The 18,662-nt window shown below is 38.9% G+C and overlaps 2 protein-coding genes across 2 annotated transcripts; one reads left to right on the top strand and one right to left on the bottom strand.

The window, feature by feature from the left end:
- Positions 1-1,010: 1,010 nt before the first annotated feature.
- On the top strand, positions 1,011-5,347 carry LOC140943652 (glutathione hydrolase proenzyme-like). The gene is made up of 3 exons (XM_073392776.1): positions 1,011-1,326; positions 1,864-2,220; positions 3,089-5,347. Exons 1-3 carry the CDS (start codon positions 1,047-1,049, stop codon positions 4,270-4,272), a joined length of 1,821 nt encoding a protein of 606 aa, XP_073248877.1. The 5' UTR covers positions 1,011-1,046; the 3' UTR covers positions 4,273-5,347.
- On the bottom strand, positions 5,195-12,705 carry LOC140943661 (mammalian ependymin-related protein 1-like). Its single transcript, XM_073392781.1, has 6 exons — positions 12,557-12,705; positions 8,922-8,956; positions 8,397-8,531; positions 8,080-8,269; positions 6,853-6,940; positions 5,195-5,487 (listed from the first exon to the last, which is right to left on the bottom strand). The coding sequence occupies exons 1-6, from the start codon at positions 12,621-12,623 to the stop codon at positions 5,424-5,426; spliced, it is 579 nt and encodes a 192-aa protein (XP_073248882.1). The 5' UTR covers positions 12,624-12,705; the 3' UTR covers positions 5,195-5,423.
- Between the last annotated feature and the right edge of the window lie 5,957 nt (positions 12,706-18,662).

Raw genomic sequence — 18,662 nt, 5'->3', positions numbered from 1 at the left:
TCCCCCCCAATTGTACGTATGAGGGTTAATATAAGCTTGCATCCAAAATGAATGATTCAAAATTTATCATGTATAGAACAATAAAAAACAATTACATGATATAAATTATGATAATATTTCTAAAAAGCAATATGATAGTACACAAATGCTAGTTTCAATTTGTTTCACTGGTAAACGTCTTTTTAATGGTAAGATTTTGGGCAAAAATTGCTCTGAGGAGATAGCGAATAGATAAAAAGGCTTTCCTTTCTCTCCTTCCTCCGTTTCTCAAATTTTAAATCTTGTCTCTCCCAAGCTAAAATAAAGACCTGAATTAAACTCATGCCAACTTGTATAGTAAACTGCTGCCACAAATTTTCCAACTTAAGCCCTGAATGTCAACAGATTAAAGTAGGAAAATGGTTTGTATTCATAATTTTGTTGAATAGAAAAGAATTAAATCGGACATTGTAAACAGAAAGACCTCGTTGTGCTATTCTTGTCAGAGGCGCTCGAATTTATTTACCCTCGCAAAGTAAATTCGCCACCAATTTTCTAATTTCCTTTATTTTAATTTTCTGATTAGGAGGCATGTTACGTGTATGTGAAGCACAAGATAATTTTTATTCCTAGTCCCTCAAGATCATTTTCATTCTGAGTAAATCATACACTTCATGGTAACATAGTCAGAGGGACACTGAGTCAATGAATCATGCGCGTCCGTCCCGGACATATGTCTTGCCAGTCATGGTAACTATGGTCTTAATGAATCATGTTTACCCTTAAGCAGTTATTTAAGCTATTAAAATATAGTGACTTTGAGGGAAAAAGTAAAACAAAAATTAGTTCTTGAATTGTATCGAGATAGACATTAACTCAACCTGTACAAACAATATACAATTACCCATCCCTAAAGCCAATAATTCCCGATACAGAGTGGCTAGTTTATTTGTTGTACATTTGGCTGCTCGACACTTTGTTTTCTAATTTTTCCCAGTTACAGCTAGCCGATTTCATCAGAGCGGGAAAACACCAATTTTACTCGGTTCTCTAATGTTACTCAAAAAATGCTTTATTCCACACTCTTGTTAGTAACGGCTGCGCTAACTTTCCTGAAAACAGTTAGGAGTGATATATCATTGTCACCTAAAACCTGGCCTCCGAATGAGTTCGATAGAATGGAAGGAATGACCTTAAGACGTTTTGAGAGGCCCAAACCATTAGCTGTGAGCAACGGGAAAGGCCTGGTGGCGGGAACAACTGAACCTTTCGCTGTGCATTCAGGAATGGACGCGCTAAGAAAAGGCGGTACTGCAATGGATGCTTGTTTGGCGACAGCTCTTGCAGGTATACAAAAAGTTGGAATCTTTTTCATAGCTCCCTGAGTAATTGTTCCTTGCCCATATGTTAAATCTATAATCAAGAAAACTTTAAAACAGGGAGCGTGAATCTAAAGTGGCAGATGACTCGAAAAATGGGGCGATGTTATTTTGATTATCTCCATTTGTGATTTCATCGTGTCATTAACATTGGTTTTACAAAATGAACAATATCTTCATTACTTTAACATTACCATTAGCTCCACTTACTCCCCCCAGGGGACCCCTATAATGGCCCATACGGGATGGTTCCGTTCGTTTCGTTCCCCCTTTTCTAAGCTTCAGGTATATGAAAGGTTGGCATTTAACGAATTGATGTATACTATAGTATCCGAAAGAATAATCTGTTACTTAGGTATTTAGAAAGAGTTTATGGCTGTGTTTTTGTAAAAAAAAAAAAAAAAAAAAAAAAAAAAAAAAAAAAAAAGCTTTTTGTTTTGCCAATTTGGAATACAATAGAATAGATTCAGAGTATTGAGTAATGTCCCATTCATTTTCGTTATAGAGATTACCCTAGCAACAGGTTCCTACGTTTCGTACGCTGGTGTTACTCAAATCCTTTATTACGAGAAATCTTCTACTAGAGTGTTCAGTATAAATGGTGGCTGGAATACTCCTCTTCACGGGGACCCGTCTCAGATCCCTAAGGTCCACACCACTGGAAACAATGGTGCATCAGTCCTCGTTCCTGGATTCATTGCCGGCGTTGTTGATGCTGCCCAGAAGTTTGCAAAGTTCCCTTTGAAAACCTTATTTGAGCCTGCTTTGTTTTTCGCTGAAAATGGTTTCAAAATGTCCGCTGGGTTGGCCAATTCGATTAAACTTTATTATAATAACATAACGCTGCTGAGAACAGCTCAAGGTAATGTTTCCACTCTAACGTTTTAACGGAAAAAAAACAGATCCCGATCGAAAAGCAAAGAAACAACTTACTAGATAGTTAGGTTTTTTTTATGAAAAAGTATAGGGAATACAAAGACCAGGAGTATTTGGTAAAAAAATAAGAACAGAATCGGATGTCGTCTTTTTGACCCCCCCCCCCCCCCGGGCTTTTTGGTTGTTTGTTCAGTTTGTTTGTTCAATTCAGTATTTTTCCTAGTGAGGTCCCAAAGTTCGTCATTTTGGAAGGTGTTTCAGTACTGTCTTTTATCCAATTAATTTCTACGTGCTACCGACCTTTTAAAATGTGTTACTTTATCATTCCTGTAAATCAAATTTCCTCGAGACAAACTTGATGCAAAGAAGTTGTCTGTTATTAAGCAAAACTAGGAAATGCCATTATCTACAATCCCAGTGCAATCATATTACAAATGCAGCATTTGTCAGCTTTGCTCTTGATTTTTGGCTCTCAGTAAATTTCGTGTGCACCGTGAGGCATCAATGAATAATATTTGTTAAGGCTGATTGGATAAACAAAGAAAAAAAAATAAATGTTCAGGTTGAATCATCAGCCTTACAATAATTTGCTTTTTTTTGCGTTTTTCTTTTTATGCTTTTTGTTTACATTCGCTATTTTCAATTTTCGCATTAAAACCATTCAATCTCGGAACAACAAACCTTCTCTACTCATAAAATATGATCTTTACTTGTCTTGCAGTCTATCATGAGCTCGGCTCCTGTTAAGTCTGACAAAAGTCCCACAGTGAAAAGTCTCAAACATTTCTTTTTTAAAAAATTTCCAGTGCTACGTTGGCCTGAAAACTAGCAAACTTTGTTTTATGTTCATGTAGGTAGAAGTATCTTTACTAACCCCGAAACTGGAAAACCATATGCCTATCAAGAACTTTTCAAGCAGCCAGAGCTTGCGGAGTTTATAAAGAACGTCTCCACCAATGGGAAAGACTACTTTTACAATGGTACTTGGGCCGAAGAAATGACAACTCTTGTTAAAGATCAGAAAGGTTTTATTATATTGGATGACATGCGCAGATATCAGACCCGGTGGGAGAGGCCATTCAACACATCATATAATGGTCGTAAGGTTTTCGTGTCCGGAAACGACTGGGGTGGAGTTGAATTGATGGAAAAGTTGTACCTGATGGAATTGGCGGGAATTGGTCAAACGCCAAGCTCTAACTACCTTATAAATGCAACTGAATTTTTCTGGCTTGCCTCGATCTCTCGTTTTAGTTTCTTCGTCTCCACCTATTTGCACAGTACTCCAAACGGCCTATCAATTTTGAAAGAAAATCTGGACTTAGACTTATCAAATCGCTATTCCAGAGAAACCTCAAAAGCTATTTGGCATAGGATTGGCTCGCCCGAGAAGATGAAAGAGATTAATTGCATAATAAAAAGGCTACTTGGAGGGGAGAAGAACGTGGACGACTTTATTCACGGTTCAGATGCAATTGTTGCGGCAGACAAAGAGGGTAATATTTGCTCTATGATTCACACCATAAACAGTGAAATGTGGGGAACAGGACTGTTTGCTCAGGGAGTTGCCCTTCCCCATTCTGCTGCGATATTCAAGGCATTCGTCAAGCAAACGAAATCTGGGGCGAGGCTTGCTGTTGGCCTTCAGCCTGTTATAACGTTCAAAACCGAGAACTCCACTCAAGCTCTCCGTCCTGTCATGGCTCTCTCAGTTGTTGGCTCCTCGTATCCAGTTGTTGTTTCGCAGTATGTGACGAATCTGTTGGACAAAAAGATGAATCCAAAGGAAGCCATGGAGTCTCCCACTTTTCTACTGCCAAGTTTTTCAGATTTTTTCCAGTCTGTTCCCTTAGAGCAGTACTCAGTTGACGACAAGGTGCTGCAGGAAGTGCGAGACATGGGTCAAGGCGTTACCGAGGTAGACTACTTGACGGCGTATGGACCGATTGGTTTGGGGGTGGCGCTGACGATCGATGACAACGGAGTGATGTACGGATGTACCCACCCCCTTAGGAGAGGACTTGCAGAGGGAGTGTAATATAGATCCGTTAAGTTTTAACCCCGGTGGTACTGTGAAGGGTAAATTTTAGTTTTAAAGCAGTTTGGTCTGGGATAGGTCGTAGAAATCAGAGATTTTGGTCTAGACTATTGGTTGAAGATATTAGTCTAGACTAAGGAAACTAGAAGTGACACTCATTACCTGTCTCTTTCCCCCTGCAGTGGAGCCGATTTTTGAGAGGAAGGAATGGGTCATTCAAATGAAAGACTTTGAACGAAAAAACAAAAAAAACTTTTGCATGCAGTTATTATAGTTCAGTCATATGTCTTTAAAAATAGCTGAATTGTGCACTTTGGTGTAAAAGAATCAAACCCGGTACCTATGGTCCTATCATTGCACCGGAAAATTAACAAAAAAAAAAATGATTATGTGCTACGCCTATAGAAACTTATTGCCGGAAAAAAAATTTCAGTTACAAAAATGAAATGAAAGAAATAGTAAAAATGACAATGATTCATTCCTCTCCCTCAGTTCATCTGCTATAAATTTTCATCTCTTTCTTATTAAAGAAAATAATTCATTAATTCATTGGAAGTCAGTTAAAGGGTTTTAATTAAGCACATAATGATGAAGTTTTTCACCAAAACCAGCTTTAGGTCACTTGTGTTAAAGAGAGAATTGTGGGAAGGGACGAAAAAACAAAAAAACAAAACAAAACAAAACAAAACAAAACAAAAAAGGGGGGGTTAGATAAAAATTCGCGAAATCCTGTCTACAGCCACTTGTACACAAATCCCTAACCACAACTGAAACAACCAAAAAAACGACGTAAGCAAACAACACCCTAAACAAGCTAGGACAGGGGTAGTTGAGAGAAATTAAAAACATGTTTGCTAACCCGGTTTTTATAAATCCAGGTAGATATGTATTTACGGGAAAGAAAAAACAAATCAATGACCGGTTTCAGTATTTTGCGTCATCTCTTTATTCATATTCATAACCTAACAAGTGACTAAGAAAGAATCGATGTTACTCGGAGCTTTTTTATTCTTCCTGTCAACGACCTGTAAACATTTCGATAACCGGGAAGTATACCAAGGCTCGGAGCGTAAGATCAACTACTTGGGTGTACAAACAGTGGCAGAATAAAGTGCGCATTATCAGCGAGATGACATTACACGTCTCCTTTGCTACTCGCAGTCATGAGGAGGGACGAATCTCTCCGGATCATATCCTTCTTCTATGTCATAGAAGCTAGGAAAAAATACACAATAAAATAAAGTTCTGTTATGTTATATGGTTTACCAGCCGATAGTTACAGTGCGATTTTGTCGAAAAGCTGAAACGTTTAAAGAACGTTGAAAATGTTTTAAAAATTGTTGGCAAAAGTTGAAAACTGAATCTACCATACAGTTGTCCAATTTTTTTTTACAGCCACTTGATTTCGGTAAGTCCATTTTACTACTTTCTGCGTTCCGGTTAATTCTTTATTCAAGGTGTGTAAGTATAAAGAAAATTACTTTTTTACAAGCAATTGCCGGTTTGCTATCGAATTCGAGGCAGCTTGTTTGCCATTTTCATGCGCTTTTGCATTCGGTTTTTAATCGTCATTTTCATTTTAATTAATGATCAGTTGTGCATGTTTGCTTTTTTATCGGCATTTCATTTACATTAAAGTTGCTGTTTTTACTTATGGCATTTCCATTCAAAGTACACGATAAATTGGGGTCATCCCAGGTGTAATATGATTTATTCGTTTTCTTTGTGTTATGAACTGTTGTCAGGGTTAGGTTCATTGTTAAGGATGCTTTGCTTTCTTTGTTTTACGTCAGCTGTGAGTAATAAATTATAGTACACCGGAGATGAGCCATAAAATTAATTGTAATTCGCTCGAGATTTCGCGGTTTAACTTAGGCCACGACCATAACTGATACGCTGAAATCGCATACTTGATATTTACGTCAATGCGAAGTTGGTGTGGTATGTATCCCATTGGGATTTACCCATCGCCCTACGCTACTACGATTTACATTTACTCAACTAGCTAGTAGTCATGCGCATAAACCTAGGAGGGGATATCATTTCGCTGCATTTTGAATTATGTTGTAACTACATGTACATCGAACACAATAGCCAGGCCTGACTGGACGTTGTTCCACCAAAAACATGTACGCGCTGAGCGAACCCAAAATTGTTTTTGACGAGGTTCAGAACGAAGACGTTTAACACAACCTTCGTCTCGAACTCTAGAAAACGGTTTCAAAAGTATGCGGTTGCGGTGTGCTAATTCCCTGATTTCGTTTGAATTAAGAGAAGGGCGATTCGTATAAAAAAAAATGGGGTTTTAAAAGTATCCGGATTCGTGTGTCTGCCATCACTTACAATAAAAATTTTCTTAAATTTTCTCTTTTTTTATTTTTCACAATTCGTTTTACATACAAGGGTGTCGGCAAGAACGAGAGTTGACTGTCTGATACCCATTCCCAGTCGTTCATGGGTCGTTTTGCAACACTCCTTACCTCTTCCCCCAAACCCCCTCTCCCCCTTCCCCCGCCCTCTGTGCCGGGGAAGAAGAAGAGAGGCTACACTTTTGTTCCCAATTTAGTGTAATGATTGTACCTGGTGTGCATGTATCCGAACTTCTTAGATTCGACGCCTTCATGAACAGGAATGCATCCCTCTTCAGTGACAGATACATAGTAACGATCTAAAAGACAGAGGCAACATATGTGTTATGTAGATATGAAATATGATCACAAAAAGAACAGAAAAGAATCGAAGGAGAGGACACTTACTCCCGGTAAAGGTAGTAAGTCGCTGAAATGTTTCACTTCTCCTTCAAAACAGATCTTTTGCCAACACTTCGTTCATCAGATAATCAAAGGTGGCAATGTTGAACTTCACTTACAATCATGCAGGAGAACATTTTCCAGGGAATAAAATTGTGGGAATGTTTACAATCTACCAGCTGAGTTTGCTTACTAAGGGCCAGTAAAGTACATTTTGTTATAGTTTTCCATGTCCAAGATATCAATAAAAACTTGTTTAACGTTGCAAACACTTCAACTGTCCATTGTTTCAGCTAGCTGGAAATGAGATTTAAAATTGGACTGTTTTGTTTTTCTTTGTTTGTTTGTTTGTTTTTTGTTTTGTTAGTTACTCAGCAGTGATACCCAAACGAAAAGCCGGGATTGATTTTTAGACATTTTGACACCTGTTGAAAATATTTGGAAATTCATAGTTACCCCTCTTAACGGCCTTTTTATATGCCGGGCGAGTCCGGTTTCCGAGATCTCGCCTTGCCTCTAAATCCTGCGTAAAATTTACGATGTGTCATCCGGATGGCTCGGTTCCCGAGATTTCGGTTTTTCCAACGGGGATCTCGGTGAGTGGGCTGGAAATTTTTCCATATGAACACTTCAGCCCGGTTACCAGGATGAAAGCGGGATGAATTCTGGCGGCCCTCATGGCATCGCCTTGCATCGCTTGCTATATTAAGCACATCATAAGCACCTCATTTAACTGCAGTGATACATGTACAGGTTTAAGGTTTGCCGAGGTTATATAGAAGCCAAATTTAGACCTTATGTGTCAGTTCGCCATGTTTGCTTTGGTTCTCGAATTTGAAGCCAGAACTCTGGCCTTTTCTCATCTTGAAAACCAGTCTGAAATTTCCCATATGAACCCAAGGCAAGCGGTAAGCGGGCCAGCCCCGTTAACCGGGCTCATGTGAAGAGGTCCTAAGTGGCAACAATGACGATTTGTAAAAACTAAACCGATTGATTGTTGTTGTCCCAACTCCCGTCGCCCTCCCCCTCTTATCAAAATCGGAGTTTTACTACTGACCTTCGTCCATCTCCCCAATAAACAGAGCAACGTTAACCCCCAATCCTGGTCCTGCATTTGAGCCGATGGTTGCCAATCCCACGGAAGTCGCATTTTTCGGAATCGCAAACTTGTGAAATGGCTCAGTCAGGTCTTTCTTGACACAGCTACCAGTCTTGTTTATGCTCAGTTCGATCTGGTACATAGTACCCTGAAATAAAACAAGTAGAGTTTCACCATTTATTGATATTTTTGACCTATTTTTGTAAAAGTTTTATTAAATTGACCCCTGGAATTTCGAGTAAAGAAATCAGAAATAATAAACTAGCTGTACATACCTCCTTGTGGAGAAAAATGAACTCATAGAACTTCCTTCCCTTTTTATAGTCAACTTCCTCGACGATACTCACTCGCTCCCCGATAGCATCATAGGACATTCGCCCAAACACCGCAACATCTTTTGAGGGATCGATCTAAAACAAAGATCGAGGAAGGGAAGTGATAGAAAGTAATTTTATTATAATGAAGTGAATGAATAATCATCAGAAATACGAAGAAGTGGTTAAGAAAAACGAGCAGGTGGCTGGTGCAGTTAGTAGCGAAAGTTGATAATAGTTATTACAAGTGAAAACATGGAACTTTGACCACAAGATTCTTTTTAATAATAATAATAATAATAATAATAATAATAATAATAATTAAAAAAAATGAAAAAAAAAATTAAATTAGAAATAATGAATGCCAACTTGACGCACTCCTGAAGTAATTTAAACCTCAGGTAAAAAGTATGTCCTTACTGGCTTCTTTACAGGAGAAACTTAAAAATAAGCCTAATAATTGGACAAATGTATGTTTTAACTAACCGTCATCACGCGCCCTGTCCATTCATCGGGAGTTTCTGAAAAGAAAATTAACTATATACATATAAAAGGTCTTATCATTCAACTGTGTTTGGCTGCAGATAATGTTCTGCTCATGCATAAGTGAAACCACGCTCTTCTCCTTCTTGCGATCTTTTGTTTTTCTTTCGTGAAAATGGCAGATCGCCTACAATCCGTAAGTTTATTCACTTACAGCGAAATTCGTTGTATTGCGCTGCGCGTATTGCAGACTTCGAAGGGATTTTGATTTTAAAGCGTTACGCAGCAGTACCGAGCTTAAGACACCTGTGCTTTCAATGACTTTAATTTCTCTTGGGACGACTGTAATACCAAGAAGGATTGAAAACAAAGGTATTGGAAATTAACGCGACTTCAGTTAACGTGAAGTTAGTGGAAAACGACTTTCGAATAAGGGAAATTAACGCGAAAGAGTGGGCAACATTTCATAATGAAGGAAATCAGCGCGATATTTACAAAGAAACAAAACGTGTTGAGACAACAGGAACAAAAATAAACGCAGAATCCGAAATGGAATCATTGTTGCTGGTTCTTCCCCTAAACGTACGCTATTACACGTGGGTCAAGTAATGAACGTTACCAAATTGTTTCAAATTGGCCATTTTCCATATAACATTGTATAATTTACCAAATTCAACATGAAGCAGGTTTGTAAACCGAAGAAAAAAGCCATCATGTTGACATTAAGCGAAAAAATCTGGCCACTTTCGAGGGTTCTGTACAGTTTCACTGTTACTGGCGGATCTCGGCCCTGATTATCTGCACTCCTCTTTTTAAGAATGTCAGAAGTTTATCGAGAATTTGAGGCCAAAATAATGGAAATTAAGGTCGAACACGATTTTTTGAAATTCGAAGCGTTAACCGGGCTTTGATTTTCTCCCCGGGGGTATTCCTGGGAATTTGTTGTGGGAGTATGCCGCCCGGCTCTCCAAATCCGACCCTATTTCAGACCGATGCCTTTTAGGCAAATCTAAGGGGATGCCCCCCCCCCCCGGGGATTTTCTCCGTCAAAAAATTAATACCATCAAAATTCGGATTAGGATACAGAAGACTCGTACAACGAAAACGGGAACATTGAGAAGTTCATCTCATAGTCTCACTGGCAAGAGGGCATGAATAAGCGGCAATTTTCGAGAACCCAAAGCTTCATCGGGAGCTTCAAATTCCAACTTACTAGTACAAGCATAGTTATTAGAGAAGACTGGTTATGAAAAGCGGCAAACATCAATGATAAAAGTAACAGTGCCGCAGTTTATGTTGGAAGCACCCTGAAAGTGCACAATCCTTTGTTTTCTGTTGGCAAATTGTTACGGAATAAATTAATGCAACGTTTTTATTGGTCAATACAATCAAAATGATAGGAATTCTTTTGAACGTTGTGCACTTTCAGGTCCACAAAAACATATAACAAAGGAGTCTGACGGGTTTCATAACCATTCCACTCAATTAACTATGGTACAAGATTTAGTGACTTAGCATCCTAGAGCTTACAGTTGTTCTTAATGTGGCCCAGAGGTTTTGCTTTTGCTTTTGAATGAGTGAATAGCACTGGATATCCAATATCCGGAGGGATAAAAAAGAAAGAAAGAAAGAAAACGCTATGGCAGCCCAGTTAAATTGGCTTTTCGGCGAGTTTAGTCTCCCATAATGAGGCTGCCAAAATTGTGCTGGCCAAACAAGGTGTAACAAACAAGCTTGTTTGGTTACATGGCTGGATATTGCCTTTATTTTTCTGTTTTGTTTGTTTGCGTGTTTTTTGCCCCGTTTTTTACCTCGAATTTGTGCTCAAGCCATAAATATAGAACTTGGCCAACATCCAGTAATCTTCACCATTAGGTTTTTCCTGTTGCCGAGAATCCCGGGGGATACTTCTGGGAATTCTTGGTGGGGGTATACCGCCCGGTTCTCCAAATCCTGACCCTATTTCAGACCAAAATATGTCATTTTCCACGCCCGGTTTTAGAGTAGACCTCTAATATCCATACCCGTTTTCAGATCAATTTTATCATTACTTAGATTAGAGCGGAAACAACAACAACAACAAAATATTCAAATGCATTTCGAATTCGCATGTTATTCCTATTTCGTTCTTATTCATTTAGAGTTGAAAGGATAATTACGTTCATATGCTCCCGAAGTTCCCTCGAAAACCATGACCGATTCCAGAACAAAATGAACAAAGTGTATACCCGTTTTCAGACCAGAAAGCCCCAAAAACCATACCCTTTGGAGCGGCACATACCTATATGGCTTATATAAAGGATCAGCCCCCCCCCCCCCCCCCCGGGCCGAGAATCTGCTGCTGACAGGAAATAATATCAACTTATTTTTGTACTTTCACTTGAGCAATCGATCGTATTTCAGTACGTGCAGCTGCATGCTCATTATAAAAATCCACTAAACAGGCAATATGACCTCTAAATTTCACTTTTTTAAAAAACATCAAACTTTGAACAGAGATTCGAGGGCACTAGCTAAGGCAAGTCGCTTAGAAATTAACCGTCCAAACATAAAATACCGGTATGTAAAGATACGTGCACGGACCTAATTCATGCCTTTTGTTTGTTAGATCCGGTCCAATTACGTTGATAGTAAAACGTGTGTTCTACAACAATTCAAATAACACCAAGGGGTTAAGAAAATACGAAGGTTTGGCTTAAAATTATCAGCTGGCTGAATGCCATGGGCTCTTACGTAATGGGACTAATGGGGTCTTATTTCCCGATTTCAGCCCGCAGCCTTCAATCCACAGACCAAGGAAAATTGTTATCGATTTGTTAAATTAATTTTCCTCATTTAAAAAAAAAGAATGAAAAAATCTGTCTTTTATTGGTGCAGACCGAAAGTAAAACTCTCCACAAAAGAGAACTCCGACGTTAAATAGTAACTGAATATCCGAAAATGACCTTATGATTTAGACGGCAAATATCCATCAGACTCTGAGACTAATGCAAGTTCTACTATCCCAATGAGGATTTTTAAATACGAGTTGTAAACATTTTTTTGCAGGCTCTTTTCGAAGCAAACAAAACTCGGCCGCACAAGGCAAGGCTTGCATATCCATGCAGGATCCGACCGCAGGATAACCCGCGCCAAGATCTCTAGCCAGGCCAGATCTATATCACGGACAGCAGATAACTCCCGGGGAAAATCATAACGCACGTTTGACTCGAACAAACTCCCGCTACCAGGATTTCTCGTATTAAGGACACTAAATAACGTTATTAAGGCTCAATGAAGGTTGCCCATACGTTTTCATAAAATGTGCCTGAAAAATATATCCCTTTGGAGACCTCTTTCAGTCTTTGGGGTCGAATACCCCAGGACCACTGTTCAAAAACCGGATAGACTTACGTGCACGCAACAAAAACAGAATGATGAAGTTTTCTTACTTTCTCGAGATCCGCCAAAATATAGCAAACCTTAGCTAAGCATTCGAATAAGAACAGGGGAAATAAATGTCCACAGAGAAACCGTTTGCTTATTGCACTCTAATAAATTTCACGTGCAACGGAGCATAAGAAAAAAAAAAGAGAGAAAAAAAATAAAAATTGGATGTACATCAAAGGCATACAATAGAGCAAAAAGAACATATTTACCACATGGTTCAGGCCTTTGGGCATTCACCATAGCCACAAGAAGCAACGAACCCAGAAAGGCTAGCATCTTGTAGTTAAGTCGACGAGCACAGAGGAAGGAGAACAAAATGATGAGCTGTCTCTGGCTGGTACAGGCTTTAAACACGCACGAGTCATGTGACATAGGAGACAAAAATAACACTAAACCTGAAAAGAAGCCGAAAGTTACGTAACTAAAAGAGTGGAGACGGGAGTGCTCATTGTCACGCTTAGGGATATAAACTGAAGGGAAATCTGACCTTGCCAAAAAGGTCAGAGTTTTCCTACCCTTATTTTATGAACCTGATTCGTTTTGTTTTGCCTACAGAAATAAGTAGCTTTTTTGATTTTAGGTTTGCCGCCACCAAATAGACTGTTCATTCCGGGAGAGGGGGTACTCGACCAATATTTGAGTATAGGTGAGCAGCTGAGGGTTTAAAACCCTGACCCTGTTTAGGAAAAAAAAATCGTAAGATACTTACCCTGTTTAGAACAACACCCTTAATTTTATTAACCTGTTTAGGACAAGTGACACAGTGCACGCCGTCAGGGCTCCTGACGCCGTCTTGTTTTTTATCCATTTCAACATTGGCAATTGTAATAGAGCAAATTCACGTTACAGTCATTTTCCAATAGAGTTGTGATTGTTGAGCCTTAATTAGCTAGTGACTTTTCACTGTTTTCCATTCGACTTAGACGTGACGTCAAATTGTTAAAATCCACATAAAATTTCTTTATCCATGTTTTGGCAAATTCAATCAGACAATAAACATATTTTACACAAATCTAATTGATTCTTGACCCCGTGTCAAGTTAATTGTTACCAAGGACGTAAAAACGGCCGTCTCATTAGTTTTGGTTAGGTCTTTCAGAAATAAATTTGACTTACACTGGACTGTTAAGCCGTAAAAATGATTTTGCTGTTTGTGGTCAGTACAGTTACCTAACATCTTTATGACTTAGTCAGATTCTTGAGTGTGGCTCTAACTTGCCCTCACATAAATTTACTTTCTTATTCGAAAGAGCTTGTGTAGCAAGTTACCTTACAGCATATGCCTCACTAAAAGGCATTTAAGCGATCTATGACGAAATTAGTCGCTCGTTCTGATTACACATGACTCATCTGACTGGTTTTGCAAAACTCTCCATCACTATAGAAATATCTCTTTTATTCCCTTCTGACTGAGTCTTGTAGTGGAGCATGTTTTTTTTTTTTAATGGGTAATTTTTATGTATTTAATTTGTACCGAATATTTACTGAAGAGGCTGCAGTAGATAGACTTTGATAAGTTTCTCCAAGAGCCATAATGGCTCTTATGACCTACCACCTCCCCCCTAATGTTTTTCATAACTTTCCATACCGTAAAATTCCGAAAATAAGCCCCTCCAAATATAAGCCCCCAAAACCGGTAACGTAAAAAAACCTCCGTTAAATCGCCCCTCCAAACATAAGCCCCCTGTGGGCTTGAAATTACCCTCAAATACAAAGTAAAACAAGGCAAAAACGGTAAATTTACCTCCAACTTATCATTATCATCATCATCAATCTTTATTTATACACGAAATCGTATCACTTTTACATGGTCTTCCTTGGAATCGTGTGTAAAATTATGCTAAAATACGTAATCTTTTCCATGAAATGAAGTTTTGAAAACATTTAAACTAGGCAGGTTTCTAATCTCTGAGGGAATCTTGTTCCACAGAACAGATCCTCGGTAGTGTGGGCTCCCTTTTACAGACTCAGTTCTGGGTCTGGGGACATAATAATATAACTCCGAATTTCTAAAATTGTGGGAGTGTACATTTGAGGTGTTGGTAAAGATCCGCCTCAGATATGACGGGAAAAGATCATTATGGATTTTATACATTTTCACAGCCAACTGTTTAAGTCTTTACATATTCTAACCTTTCCCAGCCAAGCTCATCCAACAAAACGTGAGCGAACCTCATATTTAGAAAAGGTGAGAATTCTAGCAACCCTATTCTGTATCTTTTGAAGTTTGTCTGCTAGTCCCTTATTGATATTACCCCATACAGCACTACAGTAATTAAAATACGGCATTACCAGTGCATTGTACATATTCACTCTCGGTATCAATGGTATAAAATGACTCACACGCTTGAAGATAGCAAGTATTAATGTGTGGCGCCAGTTCAACTATAAGGCTAGCCCAATCGATTTTGAGACTCAAATTTTCCTCCGTAGATAAGCCCCTCCAAAAATAAGCCCCTCAAAAAGGGCCTTTGAAAAATATAAGCCCCGGGGCTTAATTATCTTCGGAATTTTACGGTATGTCAGTTTGAAATAAGCGCGCGTATTAGACTGAATTCGGCTCTCATAGTAGGTTGTGTTAGAGTTTTTTTTGGCTCCAGCCTTGAGCAAAGTTTTCCGGAAGGCATCATTACGCCTTATGAAGGAACAATGGCACGACTGTCAAAGTCTGCTGCGTCTATATCTTCTCGTATTTCGTCTCATTTCGGGCTACACGGGTGAAAGACTGATCCCGGGTCAGAGACGGAAAGATTGGATTGTGCAATATTCAAGATATACCATCTGGTGTAACTGTAATCACACGGATTTGGAATACGTAAACACATAAATAAGACCGTTCAGAAAACTGATCCATGCCACCATGGATAAATCAAGTTTTAAAGAACTTGTTTCGAAAGCGACATTAGCCTTGCGTTCCATTGCTTCAACCAAGACACAATTAAAGGCCACATGGCTCCTCGCGAAGGCTCTTAAGGAGAACGCGGACCTTTTGGCTGCGCCCATTATGAAAAAAATAAATACAATCAAACGCAAACCCCGTTAATACGGAAACTGAGGGGGGAGGAGGGGGCCATTGGAATTGTCCGCATTAACAGGGTGTGCATTACGCGGGTCGATTTCGTAGAAAATGTAGGGGCTTTCTTTTTCCAGGGACAACGCAAACTGTCCGTAATAATAAGGTGTCACGAAATAATGGGTGTCTGTACAACGCGGACCGGATACCTGCGGATGGCGGATGCGGATGGGAACATGCGGATAGAAAAATGCGGATGGAAAAAAGAATGCGGATAGCAAAAAAAGTAAGAAGGAAAAAAAACGAGAAATGTGGATGGCAAAAAAATAAATAAATAAACAAACAAACAATTAAGGAAAGAAATCTTTCTTTCAAGTCGCTGTCACATGGTTGAACCCTTCACTTACATACGGAACGTGATGCCAATAGTTGACATAGTTATTCTGTACGCTGTAATTCCTTTCATTAATGTCACTGAAATAAGGACGTTCCGTTCCTCCTCCTTAAATGCACATATACTTGGTGCACTTCTCCTTTGAGTGTTTAGCCTAAGGTTTGCAGGCAAGGTAAACAGCTCAAAAAATCGGCTAGCAAAGGTTCGCTTATTTTGCACTGTCCCCGTTTAATATTCTTGTCTTTACCAAATAAGGAGCCAGTGGTCCCTGCAATCACGGGTCATGCAGAATGCAGAATATTACCATACCAGCATCCTAAAGCGGTGTAATTCACGAAGCAGTCTGTCTTTACTTTCGCGAGTGATCGCTATTTTTTTTTTTTTTTTAACATTTACTTCATTAGGAATTTCATTGTTAGTGAGCTTAAGATCCGACGACGGCGAGATTCTACGACGGCAGACTTGGTCGAGGGGGCTTGGGGTGAGGTCGCCGTCACAATGGCGCGAAAAATAGCATTAAGAAAGTTCGCGCGACGGCGGGTTGTTGTAGCGCCTTTTCCTGTTGAAGTTTAGAAATAAATACAAGAGCGATGGCTACTTTTAGAAAGGTTCGCGAATTGTTACTGACAATTTTCGATGATGGCGACATTTCGGAAGATGAATTTTTACCGTTGTATGATGTCAACAGATCTAAAAATCCGGATTTTCCCTACCAGAATTACGAACATTTTGAAGACTTCATCTCGACCTTGGAAACCGGTTAAATCGATTCACGGTTAAAACAGTTCAGATCTTTCTAAAGCAAATCAAAGCGGTCTCAGTCATGTTTGTGTACATGTGTACATGTGCAATATGCCGCCTAATCCAAGCATAAACTAATCGTGATGTTGTATTTTGAGCAGTTTCGAGAAGCAAGCGTTTCGTGTCTCCACGACGATGCATTTTCTTGCCTTACTGAAAGCTCTTGATTAAAATTGCATTGTAAGAGAAGCCGAGTAAAAAAAAACGCTATTTCGAGAAAAAAATGAGTGACATAATCCATTGGACCTCAATTTAATGCCGAAACAAGTCTACGATATCATAATTGTTAATAAACACATCAATAAACACAAGAAAAAACTTGTAAAACTTACTGGGTTGCTTTCTTTGTCGAGTTGACCTAGTCCATGGCGATTAAGGAGTCAAATTGTTTAGAGATGGCAAACAAATTTAATTTAAATACCGTGTTCAAATCGTTTAAGTCGCTTAGAAATTCGACAAAAATGGTCTACTGAGAATAAACTGTTAACAGTGCTAAAGAATTTCGCTCAAAATGTGTTTAAATGGCATTATTTTGATCAAATTTACTCACGTTTTACACGCGACGGCAAAATGGCCTTCTTCACGTCACAGACAAGGCCGCTACGGCGGGAAACTTCGCAACGACGGCAGACGGAAGTCTTTCTAGCAGTAATTTCACTTCCGCTCGCCGTCACAGACGTCTGCCGTCGTCGGATCTTAAGCAGGCTATTATCAAGCTAAGAAGGGGAGGCATGGTTTCTTTGCTTTCACTGGATATAGTGTACTCAACTTACAGAAAGAATATTCTCAGGGCAATCAAATCAAGACTTATTTGTTTGAGCGGCTCAAGACAGAAAAAACTGCAGTATCAACTAGAAAAAATGCCGAACGTTCCGATTTGGCAGATGTCAATCAACTCCGCCTGATCCGCCTATTATGTGGATTCATTTTTTACAAGTTCTACCCTTTGGAAATTTATAAGTGCCTGAATAATGTGTTCGAATTTTTAAAATTGCAAAATATACTGCAGTTTGAAAAGAAAAAAACAGACTTCTTGATCAATCGCAAAAACTATTTCCCGAAAAGGTGTAAAAATAATCTGCAAAATTAAACTCCCGCAAAAAAGTGTCGCTTGGAAACGCATTAATGAAGATTAATTTCTGTTTCATTTGTTTTTGTTTCGAATTTTTCTGCTAGCAAAATAGTTTCGAAAACATATCCTCAGTGAGTTTTCAGAACGTCTGTATCGAGCAACTTAAAACTCGTTTTTAAAAGCGTGAAGGGCAGAATTCGGAATCGAAAATAATTTATATAATATTCGAATTATTTGGCCCGCTCCCGTCTATCTGCGAAGCAGCAACCACTCAAGGTAATTAAGGCATGGGTCCCCCGGTGTTAAGTCAAAAAGGAGGGGGGTGGTCTATCTTTCGATACATTAGCAGTGGCAAGCTGAAAACTTGTCAGAGACATAAACGTCTAGTTTTTATCTATTTGGTATGCTCCAATTATGCAAATAAGGTCACGTGACACGCCACGCCCAAAAAACCCTTGAACTTAAATGAGCACACTTTTTCTTGTTTCCTTCATTTTTTCTACTAGATTCATAATTTTAAGGCCGTTAAGTATGTCATTTCTGCGCTTGGCAATGTCAAGAGTTTTCAAAGGAAAGGCATGTTAAAATGATACATTTGTATTGGGAGACTGGGTACTAGTCAAAAAACCCGTTTATTTTCAAAATAGATGAGATATTTGAAAGTTGCCAAGCACAGTTTTGTAGCGGCTTATATTTTGTATCTTCTTAGGGTAGTAAAGTAAGATAACTCTTGCTAAAAAGTGTGCCCCTTTTTTCTTAAAGATATTTTGAAACTTTGAGGAGCTGTAAGGTCACGTGACCTAATTTGCATAATTTTGGTCTGTTTTAAAGCATCAATTTTGGTGTTGTGTAATATTTTTTGGTATTTTCTGCTTTATGATAAACCATTCATATTATAGACCACCCCCTCTCATTTTTACAGGAAAATGGCTGTTGACCCATGCCTTAATTTACCTTAGCAAACATATTTTTCTACATGGAAAGATGTTTAATTATTACAAATCAGAAAAAAACCAAGCTGCTTCTTAAGAAGAC

This window comes from Porites lutea, chromosome 7 (genome assembly GCF_958299795.1).
Source record: "Porites lutea chromosome 7, jaPorLute2.1, whole genome shotgun sequence".
Lineage (NCBI taxonomy): Eukaryota > Metazoa > Cnidaria > Anthozoa > Scleractinia > Poritidae > Porites > Porites lutea.
This window is presented reverse-complemented; position numbering and strand designations above follow the sequence as displayed.